General features: G+C 40.0%; 1 protein-coding gene across 1 annotated transcript in view; it reads left to right on the plus strand.

Moving 5' to 3' along the window:
- TRAF3 (TNF receptor associated factor 3) overlaps positions 1-10,559 on the plus strand; it is a 66,774-nt gene extending 56,215 nt beyond the window's left edge. Inside the window, exons 13-14 of the mRNA XM_008629767.2 lie at positions 4,029-4,203; positions 5,728-10,559. Of these exons, the coding sequence (XP_008627989.1) occupies positions 4,029-4,203; positions 5,728-6,299 (747 nt within the window). The 3' untranslated portion in view covers positions 6,300-10,559. The remainder of the gene's footprint in view (positions 1-4,028; positions 4,204-5,727) is intronic.
- Positions 10,560-11,957: the final 1,398 nt, after the last annotated feature.

Below are 11,957 nucleotides of genomic sequence, written 5' to 3' on the forward strand. Positions count from 1 at the left end.
AAACCAGAGTGTGGCTAAAATTCAGAGGGTGGCACATTCAGGAGCTCAGAGCCTGGAGATCCTTGATGATGGTTTATAAGGAAACCTTCAAGTTTGGCAGCTGCAACCTTTTTCCTTATAGCAGTAATTTCTTTCCATGGCCTGCCCATGTAGTGACCAGCTAAGCCTGCCTTAGTCATTGTTACTTGTCTGATGATAGTCTGGGATATGGCTGCCTGCTTGCAGTATTGTGTTCTGACACTGGGGAGCTAATCCTTCTATGTACTGATATCGCTGATTGAATCTACCAGGAGGTAAGTTAATTTGTAAGCCTGGAGTTTCTACACATGCTGGCTCTGTGGCCAGCAATGAGAGTGGAAATGGAAAAAACATAGAGCAGAGTTTTTCATTATTGTCTTAAATGACAAATGGTCATATCTTTGATTTCCTTGAGCTGTAAGTGTTTAGCAAAATCAATTTTCGCATAGTTGGTTTAGGAAAAAAAAACCTCAAACCACTACAAAGCAGCAGATTCCAACAGGTGGCTTTGTGGTGGTAATAAGTACTGGAGAAAATGTTTTGCTCTGGTTTTTTTTCTCTTTTTTTTTCTTTTTTTTTTTTTCCTTTTTTTTTTCCCTCTCCTGCTCTTTACTTCCTCTCACCAGCTATTTCAATTTGGTTATTTTAAGCCAAACTGTATTTCAAAGCTATTTCAACCTGATTCCTTCCACTCAGTGGAATTTCCTGGTTCAGTCTGATTGTTAAGGGTATCCTGGAAACACACCTCAATTTGTTTTTTCCTGGACAACATGATTAGCCTCTTCTGTTGCCCACCAGGAGTGGAGCAAATTAGTTACCTTTTGTGAGCCATTCTTTTCCTGGGTTGTGTTGAGCAGCCATGGTTATGTGGGAGCTACAGATACTGCACTAACCAGTTCAGGTCTGGGCAAGGGGTATTTGCTTAGTCCCCCAAGACCTACTAATGCTACTGATGTCTAGTACAGTTCCAGTGTTGGCTGTCAGGTGACCTTTTTTGTCTGGGGAGCAGCAGCAGCATCATTGAGCATCATCTGCACTGTGAGGGGTCTGACACAACCAGTGTAAATGCATGAAGGGAGTCTGGGCACTGGCAGGAACCTCAGCCTAGAGATGCTTTGTTTTCAGATGAGTTTTCTATATACTGGTCTCTGGGGAAAGTGTTTTTACCAAGGGTGTGTGATACTTTTTTTGGCTGCTGTCACATGGAGAGAAACTTTCGCATGCAGTATCCAGCCTTTCATATGGAAATGGAAGCTTATGAGTAAGCCTGCTGTAATCGAAGTGGGGATGTGAGGTGCTGAGGGACAAAAGAAACAGTAGCCTCATGAACATAAAGTGATTTGATGAGTAATACCTTCCTTCAGAGGAGAAGGACACATGATTTCTTTTCCAAGTCAAATAGTACCTTATCTAGTCTGTTTTTTTTAGCTTTCCAGTTTTGCCCTCTCAGTTGCAATGGAAAGGTCCATTACAACTCTTCAATTCCTCATGACATTTTCTGAAATTCTTTTAGCAAGTATAGTGCTAAAATTCTGGAAGTTGTTAGAAATGTCAAACAAAACCCTATATGAAAACCAACATCAAAAGGAGCCCACAATGGTTTGCCAGGCACATAACTCGAGATTAATGAGCTGGAGAGGTCAGTTACTAGAATAAAAAGTGCATGTAGAAAATTTATATCTACTTGAAAATTTATGAGTACAGTGTGACACATCTGTGTGCTTTCTAATGGAATAATTAGACTGAAAATCTCCACTGCTGCATTAAATTCAGATTTAGTACATCAGGACCTCCCAGCAGGAGGAGGTTGACTCCCTGTAGGGTAAAAAGATAGAGATCCCACTGCTTTTTAAAAATTAAATAGAAGTCCTATTTCTGATTATTTTGTATCCCTTGAATTCTCATGTCAAGGTACAGGAGGTAAAAATGCTATACATTCGCCGGTGTGAAGCAGAAGCAGCTAAACCAGAATTGGTTTTGCATGTACAGAGGTAGAATGTTGCACAGGTTGATGGAGAGAAGTTGGTCCCTGATAACAACTTTGGGTAAACTTCTCCCAAAAAAATAGCTTACAATTCTTCTGCATGTTTAGCACTTCCCCAGTTCATGTAAAAATGTGATCATTTATTTTATTTGATGCTGTGTTAGTCCAAAGAGATGCAAGCTGTGAGGCACTGGGCAGACCCCCAGCCATGTTACTATTCTTGCCTTGGAGAGTTCATGTTTGGTATGAGTAAAGGAAAAATATCAGACGTGGGCATATTTTGAGTTTACTTTTGCATGTTAGCTGTGAACTACTGGCCTAATCTTCTGGTTCTGCTCTCACAACGTGCATCCAGGCCATTGTGTGGTGTGTTTACTTTTATATATGGCTGACAGCCCTTCCCGGCTTTATTGTCTGATTACCATCAGTCCAAGTGGGAGGGTGTGACTGTGTTGGTAGGTGATGTTTAGTAAGTCCAGGCAAGCTGCTTCATACATTTACTGGGCCCATCCCCCTTGTATTTATGATTCAGGAAATTCGTGACTTCTTTCACAAAGCCCTTATTCTGGAAGTGAGAGATACATAACTTGTTTTAAAACATTAATATAGAAATAAATAGTTAATCCTGAAATACGTTAGATTGCTCAGTGGTTTTGAGACAAAAAATAAAGATTCCTAGAACCTGATTTTGCTAGCTGGCTCATCAAATTGACAACCTTCAATTAATGGTTACAGACTTTCAGTATAACTGAAACCACCTGATTAAAAGCAAATGGCTAAAAGGGGAAATAGAGGTTGCATGAGGTAGAAGGGTTTTCCCCATCAGTGGGGAACACTGAATCCACATGGCTAACCAGAAGGCAAATGCAAAATAAATTTATTTTCTTGTTTTGTACTCAACCGCCACTTTATTTTTGTGAAGAAATGAAAAATAATTTTTACATATGTTGGCTCTATATGATGATAAACTATAAAGTTGGATTTGGAATTTAACTGTAGGTGGTAGCAAAAGTAGTTTCTTATCTCAGATATTTTTGTTATCATTTGAACTTCACAACTGATTATGGGGTTCTGGCTAAAATTCCTGCTAGTCCAAATTAGCCTGATAATGTGAAGTGCTGTGTATTTCTTGCATCAGATTTGAAGTAGACTGGGAAATACATTCTTTATATTTTTACTGTTCTCAAGTGCTTGCAATGTCCCTCTTTCAGAGAATACTGGCCTTTCTGTGTATTTCTTTCTTGAGTGTTATATTTCATGCCTTTCCAAAACCAGCTGGGCTGTTTTTTCCTTTGTTTTCTTAAAAAGACTCAACAGCAAGTACCTTCAAAATGCATGGGTTATTCAGTTTAGGAAGTGAGAGTAGGAGTTTTAAAGGTACTTAAGGGGACAGAGGTGGTAGTTCTGCTTACGTTCTTGAGGGCTTCTGATATAGTTATGGGCACATAATAACTTAGGGTTTGATGACTGATTTATATGAGCTGGGAGCTTGCATGTGTGTGTACTCATGTTCTGTGTGTGCAAGAGTAATGATGTTTTCCTGGAGGGATAAGTTATTTTGCTGTAAACCAATATAAACTTGTGCACATGGGCAGCCCCTTAATCCACACCACAGTAAGCTGTGCCCATACTTCGTTGCTTAAGTACTCTCACATGAAACCCAGGAAGTATCAGCCTGTAATACCAATATAGAGACATTCAGAAAAATGTTCCTACATTGAAAGGTTTAAAAAAACCCAAAAATCAAACTACTTTAGACAAGAGCACACTAACAAGTTCCTTTTTAAAAATAAGTCTGTTGCTAATTCTGATGGTGTTCTACCTATGCAGCATTAAATATTTTGTGTTTCATAAATACCTGGGCTAATCCTTTAAATTTTCAAGGTTTGTGTTATTAAAATACATGACATGAGCAAAACTTGTTTATATTGGAATTCAGTCTTATTACCAACGTATAATCTTTGTTTAATTTGCATAAATTAATGTCTTTGTGTTATGTTAACTCATATGCTATTATTTTATAAAGCGAGTGATAGACAGTCAAGCAGAGAAACTCAAAGAACTGGACAAAGAAATCCGTCCCTTCCGACAGAACTGGGAGGAGGCTGACAGCATGAAGAGCAGCGTGGAATCCCTCCAGAACAGAGTGACTGAGCTGGAAAGTGTTGATAAAACTGCAGGACAAGGAGCTCGGAATACAAGTGAGTGTGAGCACAATGGGCTGAGATGCTGTTGAGAGGAAAACAGTGTCCCTTGAGTGGCATTCCCATTGGGGCTTTTATATGGAAACATCAATAATGCTGATTCTTCTGATTTTTGAATAGGAGATTGTGTATTTCGTTTGTTGATGGTGTGGCGTTGCTTCCATGCTGTTTTTTAGGCTTGATTTTTGTCTTCTATTTTATTTTATTGACTCTTGTCTTGACTGCATTGTTAGTTCATTATAAGCAGTTTCTCAATTGATCTTTGACAGCTAATAGCTTTCAGCAGCTTCTTTAAATACAGTCTTGGTGTATTGACATCTTTTACTACTCTTCTCCCCTGTGAGTAGATCAGTATGGTTATCCACCTGAAACCACCCATCCTGATTCTGTTACACAGGGGTATTGGATCCTAAGAAAACTGAGATATGCTTAAGAAAAAGGTTATTGTGCTTTTGAATAGACTGGAATTCAGCAACATAGTGTAGATCGTATGCAAGTGTTCAAATGATTGTGACAAAGAATTTAACATTGAAATAGATCTATATAAGATAAACCTGCCTTATGAATTCATCTGCTTCTCAGTATTGTATGTTGGCCAATTTTGCCAGTGTGCAAAACCAAATAGTAACATGAAAGGGAAAGGGGACACAGAAAACACAGCCCTCCCTCCAAAATAAATAAATGACCATATAATACAGATCTAAGCTTCAGTTTCTGTTCTTTTACAACGAACTTTAGACACTGTAACAGCACTGTGCTTCTGAGACAAGTAGTGTCTAAAAAGAATGTTTTGAGTCATCAGTGGTGCCTCTGAATTTCAGAGGGATTACATACGTTGTATGACTGCTTCCAAGGTCTTCCCTGCTAAATAGCAACCTGCACATAATGCTGCCAAGTCTCCTTTCAAAAAATGGAAGCCTCTGTAGTTACACTGTTTAGCGACCAGGAAAAATCTGTTAGGTGATTTGAATATTTGACTTTTACTGCATGTACAGTTAACACCCATGTTTGTAAAAATCCCAGCTAACCTAGATACCAGCCAGCAAATTAGAGCCTGTAGACACTGCTTCATCAGTGGCCAAATGCACTTTGGTTCTCAAGGAGGAAAGTGTTTTCATACACAACAGCAGCACTGGCGACTGATTTTTTTTTTTTTTTTTAAATAGTCTTTAGTAAACAGCACATTTCTCACCCCCATCCTTTCTGTTTCCTGACAGGCCTGCTGGAGACCCAGCTGAGCAGGCACGATCAGATGCTGAGCGTTCACGACATTCGGCTGGCTGACATGGACCTCCGCTTCCAGGTTCTAGAAACTGCGAGTTACAACGGAGTGTTAATTTGGAAAATCCCAGATTATAAACGTCGGAAGCAAGAAGCAGTCATGGGGAAGACTCTGTCCTTGTAAGGAGGAAAGTGTTTTCATACAAAACAGCAGCACTGGCGACTGATTTTTTTTTTTTTTTTAAATAGTCTTTAGTAAACAGCACATTTCTCACCCCCATCCTTTCTGTTTCCTGACAGGCCTGCTGGAGACCCAGCTGAGCAGGCACGATCAGATGCTGAGCGTTCACGACATTCGGCTGGCTGACATGGACCTCCGCTTCCAGGTTCTAGAAACTGCGAGTTACAACGGAGTGTTAATTTGGAAAATCCGAGATTATAAACGTCGGAAGCAAGAAGCAGTCATGGGGAAGACTCTGTCCTTGTACAGCCAACCCTTTTATACTGGATACTTTGGCTACAAGATGTGTGCTAGAGTTTACCTGAACGGAGATGGCATGGGAAAGGGGACGCACTTGTCTCTGTTTTTTGTCATAATGCGTGGAGAATACGATGCTTTGCTTCCTTGGCCCTTCAAACAGAAAGTGACTCTCATGCTCATGGATCAGGGACCGTCTCGACGCCACTTGGGAGATGCTTTCAAGCCAGATCCAAACAGCAGCAGTTTCAAGAAGCCAACTGGAGAAATGAACATTGCATCTGGCTGCCCAGTCTTTGTGGCTCAAACTGTTCTAGAGAATGGAACGTATATTAAAGATGATACTATTTTTATTAAAGTCATAGTGGATACATCGGATCTACCAGACCCCTGACATACACTGGGGGAGGCGGATTAAACAGAAGGCAACTCCGTTTGGGGGTTTTATATCAGTTTGTCTTCAATCAGAGGTCCTAAAGCTCACAGAACCACCTTGTGGAACAGATGGAAGAGTTTGAAGGCATAACTGCATAGGGTCCAATTGCGAAAGTAGCAACACATTAAGAAATCATACCATGGTATATTTTTTAATAGAACTAGCAACACTTGAGCTCTGAAGAATCACTTATCCCTTGCTGGGATAGTGATTATGGTCAGAGAGGATTTTTTTTAACTTATTAATGATCTAGTCAATTGGAGGTGAAAAGACATACAGTATGTGCTGAATCAATTACTGACTTTTATTTCTTTTAAGCTAGAATACAAAAAAAACCCTTCACACGTGGGCTAGCTGGAAATTGTCAGCATGTTAGAAGAAGATGAAGTCATGTTGCAATTATGATATTCTTTGAAAAACTGAGGTGCAATCTTGTCTGAAATATAGTATATTGTCTTTTTAAGGCCTCATCTGGTCTCTGTTTTAATAATTACTTTGTCAGAAGATCTTGGAAAAGTATCCATGTCTTCTCAAAAGTATCTGAATCAAAATCATATTTTTATTTAAAGTTCTATTGTTACAGAAAACATTTTATTTTAAAACTGTTGATAGACTGATATTTCTTGGAAGAAAAAATAGAAGATATCAAACACTGGTTATCACTTGTGATAGGAAAAAAAAACTATTCAATTCTGTTATTTCTCTTTAGAAATGTAAACCTACAATATATGTCGTAGTTAATGACACTATTTCAAAATTAAGGAAAAATCACTCATGGATGCTGTGCATCATTATCAGATTTATAATTGTTTTCACCCTAAAATAGGGCATTTGTTGAACTTTGGAGTTCTAAACGGAATCCTGTACATTTTTTAAAGTTCTGCCCCATGCTTTCCAATCAAGCTATATATGTTGCACATTATGCTGTCAGCAGTATATAGTATTTTCAGTATTGGGGAGGAGGTTTAGTGCTGAAAAAAGCCTCTATGTTTGTTCTGTACTAGCAGCCATTGCTTCAAGACAAACCAGCAATGTCTTAATACAGTGATGGTGGCTTGCATGCATACATGTGCCTTAGATGTGCTGTGCTGCTTATAAACCATAGCTTTTATTCAGATTAATTCTGATATCTGAAATGGTAGTTTAATTGGACTTCAGGCATAATGTTTAGCCTTGTCTTCAGAGCCCTTAGGTACCTTGCAATGTACAAAACAGAAGCCAAAGCCCATTCCTTTGGCTTCTTGCAGCTTCTATGACTTTGCCATGGTGGAATCCATCCTACTGAGGTGCCAAAACGTTATGCTCAGTGCTCCTGTGGAGCTTGAACTAGACAGTCTCCATGGCCACTGTGAAGGCAGATGACATTTTTCCTCTAATGCCTGTGGCTGTAAGGTGGCATCACTTGAAACAAATCCATCTGAGAACTCTGGGGCTGTGAATATGGATGCTCGTGGCAGCTTCTCATAGCAGACAAGCATCCTAATGGGGAATGCATGGGCTTCTTTCTTGTAACAGCGTGAACTGTAGTGGAAAGCATTTGCTAGCCCTGAAACATGCTGATTGCAACCTGCTGTTTTCATCTGCTTCTATTTAATAGCCTGTGACAAGCAAGTCCAGAGACACAGCCTGACTGTGGTGCTCTCTAAAGTCCTGCTTAAGCAGAGCAGACTTGCACCACTGTGTTTTCAGCCTTCGTGGGCTTGAAAAAACTATTGCATCTCAGCCTTTAATGTCAGGCTGTATCAGTTTTCTGCTTTTTTGAAGCATAGTCAAAATTTTTGTCTAAGGTGCAGTTGAATTCATGCCTTTGTATTTCAGCTTGTCTTTGCCGTTGTCTTTTTTGGCTGTGCCTTCACACACAGTGCCTGCAAGAAGTATTTATGGTTATACAATGCATGCTAAGTGGTCTTCATGGGTTTTCCAGGCACCTGCTAGAATACTGCCTGCTGCTGACCGTCCCGACTGCCAGCAGCAACTTGTCTTCCTTTTCCTGCCTTCCATTGTCCGGGTACTGTACTCCCTCTATGGTACGTGGCTGTCAACAGGTGCAAGCTCAAATATGGAGGCATGTGCTAGCATTTAATTTCTAGCACGGAAGGAGGATGTTCTGCACAAGAGAAAATATCTATAGATATACCTGCATCTATATCTCTAGATATAATTGTATGGCACTTGCAGTTTTATGCAGGCTGCATAAGTAAACCCATCACTTACGCTTTAGGGCGAAGGTTCGCTCAACTTGTCATTTTAATAATTGTGAATGTAGGCAGCTGAGCTTTTGTGTTTGTGCATCACAGAATTTTACTGAAAACAGGATTCCCAAGTGGAAATGTCCAAAGGACTCTCCTCCCATTGCTAATGCATGTCTTGTAAAATTAAATGAAACCGTTTGGCCATCTCAAAACAGTTTATATCCTGTTTCAATCTGGGACTTGGAGGAGATTTCTAGTATAAGCAGGGCCCAGCATATTCTGCAGATTTGTGACTACAGTTTCCAACTTCTGTGACAGAATTGCGCTTCTAAATCCAAGCTCTTTAAAAGAGGAGGAAAAAAAGCATTTCCAGCCTTGGTGATTGAAAGAGGACTTTGAAACATGCAAATGTGTAAACCAATAGGGAAGTCTTCCTGAGTCTGCACACAGCCTAAACTAGTAGCTTTAAGAGATCTCTGAATATCTCGTCTTGGTGGGATATTGACTCAGAAACTTCACAGAGAAGTTTAAATATGAACACTGCTAACTGTCTAAATGCCGATCACTGTAGCAGAAACATCAGTCACTGTTGTATTTCACAGATCTCTATGCTGCTTTCCACATCTCCCAAGTGCCAAAAGCACCAGCTGCCAGAATCTTCAGCTTCACTTGGGCAGCTTTTATAATGCAGTAATGTGCTATCAATATAAAAATATTTTTGCATATGTGCTTTTTATCACAGTTAATAAAACGGAGGCCTACTGCACTTATTTTTTAAAACTACATGAAGCTGCCAGAGAATTTCCAGTTTGCCAACCCTGCGTACTGTGAAATCCAGGATCTTGCTACACAAATGTAGACACCGCCTGCTGTGGAATACCTGAAGCCTTGACTGTAACACCCCTTTCTCCGCAGAACTCACGGGCCATCTCTGTAGAGTTCTTACTGTGTACATAGAAATCGGTTTCCTCTGCTTTCCAGCAAGGAGTATGTAGCATTTTGTGAAAACAAGGCCACTGTATATTCTCTGAGTTGAAAGGAAAAGATACCTGGTGCTTTACTCAACACTTTTAAGTTATTTAACTGTTTCTCTCATCGCTGAAATGCCCTTTATCCTTTTTCTCTTTGTTCCTGACTGAGATATCCAAAGTTTTCTAGGGACTGTCTGTTTAAAGTAATTCATGGGACAACACCCTGCCCTCAGGTATACTCTTGAATCCCGGCAAATGCCTGGGGGGTGCCATTATTGCAAGGGGGTCCCAGAATATTTGCATTACTTTGAACAGAGTTTGTTCAACAGAACCATATTGTCCTCTGCTTAGTAATTCTTAGCAGCACACAGCTGAAGTCTCTTGCTGGTATTCTTTCTTCATGGTGACACTCCAAGTTATGTACAAACCTCTTCCGTTTCCAGCTTCCTCTAGGGAGATTCCAGTGTGTGACAATCTGGATGTTGCCCTTTGTGTACACTCTACAGCACAGAGTGAGTGCACCTGTTACCTAGAAAGTCTTGAATCCTAAACAGGATGAAGCTGTTTGGGTGTTTAAAGACCACCCTGCGATTATGATGCATGACCATGTCTGCATTTATTCTCTGAGCTAATTAATTGGGGTCTTGTTTCACTTACTGTCTACACGGTACACCTTCAACTGCTGATTTACAATATGCAATGTTGATTTCAGCCTTGTACTGTAAATGTTGTTCTTCACAAAGAGAATGTGCAATAGGAAAAGGGAATGGTGGGTGGCATACTTTTGATGGAAAAAACACGCTAGCTTTTTTAAAAATACGGAAAAAGAAAAAAAGAAATGCAGTTTATTTCCGTTTCTCGTGGTGTTTTCTACTTGGAAAAGGAAAGATGAAGATATGTGCCTGTTTCTGTCCCTGGTGACTTTCTCAAATGCAAAGGTAATAGAGATTTGTGTTAGCTGGGATTTAAGTGTTGAACCCATGAATGTTAGGTTGTGATTGTATTGCTTCTGTTTCCTCCGCTTGCCACGATTATGGCTTGCTGAGATGGAATTTAAAAGCTACCACCTATTTGTATCTGTATTTCATCACCTGGGATAGGCATTTCACCAACAGTGCAGGGTATCTGCTGATACTTTGTTTAGTTTTTAAAACACTGGTGCTGTTTGGTCCAAGATAGAGAAGCATGTAGGGAGTGACAAGAAAAGTTGCCTGCACTGCAGAAGAGTGAAAAACGTGACTGCAGTACTGATGCCTTTGATATGATTTAACTATGCAAATATACAAATAGGTGAGGGGGGAAATTCTTGGGTTGCATACCTAATCTCATAGATTTTGCTCTGTAAATTACTTGTATGTGTGTAGGTACATACATAAACACACAGACATGCATGCACATAAATATGCAAAGTCTTTTCTTTATGTAGAAGTGATGAAACAAAACCCTTTCCTCCAAGTTACACTTGATCAGTTGGTGCAAATACAACTTGCTGCTGCTAAGGGAGGATCTTGGCTAAGGGCAATTTTTGGTTTCATATCTTTCAGGTTTGAAGACCTGTATGTAGCAAACACTTCGTTTAGCTTTTCTGAAGAGTTTGAATTGTAATTTAGGACACATGTTCTTCCTCATGCTTCAATAATTCCTGTATATTAAACAACTATAGTGATGGGCAACTTTTTAATTGCAAATTATTTCCTTTAATTTGGGAACAAGAGATGATTAAAAGCATCTGGACCTCTTCCCTGGAATTCCTGTCCTGTTCAGTCAATACCTTGATATTCTGGTTGACCTTGAAGTCAGAGCTACTGCAACAAAAAGGATTGGAAAAAGTGCTATTTGTCGTTCTTGGAAAAAGGAAATCAAGGATGAGATGTGAAGTGATTTGCCCAGAGTCACAAAAGGAATCTCCTGGAGCTGGGACTGAATGAGAGGTTCCAGTTCCCTAGTGTTACTTCTCAATCACAAGGTTTTACTCTTTTAATACATTTGTCCCTTAAAGGAACTGGAAAATAAGTTGACATACCCTGAAGACCCACATCAGGACAGTAAGGGCTAGAATTAAACATACAAGCTGTCATGATTTGGGGTTGTACACGCATGGTGGCCCAGACCTGTGGAGTGAAGCACAGCATGTCAGTGTGAGTAACAGCAGCAAATGTGTGTCCTGCTCTGTTTGTTCAGAATCATCCAACAAAACCAGTCTCGTTTGATGCTCCTCTCAACTGAGGAGGGAGAATACCCTTGTACAGTGAAGTGGGTTCCTCTTTGTTCTACCAGTCAGTGTGACTGACCATTTCTTTCTTGTGGGGCTTTCTCCCTTTTTCTGTAAACCAAAATCTGAGGGCTTAATTCTTCTTTCTTGCCTCTTAATCCAGGCCTTTGCAGAAAGCACCAGATAGAAGGTTGTGGAAAACTTTGGACTGCTGATTCAGGGACATCCTCTTAAGATTTAG

Source organism: Corvus brachyrhynchos, unplaced genomic scaffold (assembly GCF_000691975.1).
Source record: "Corvus brachyrhynchos isolate BGI_N302 unplaced genomic scaffold, ASM69197v1 scaffold1, whole genome shotgun sequence".
Lineage (NCBI taxonomy): Eukaryota > Metazoa > Chordata > Aves > Passeriformes > Corvidae > Corvus > Corvus brachyrhynchos.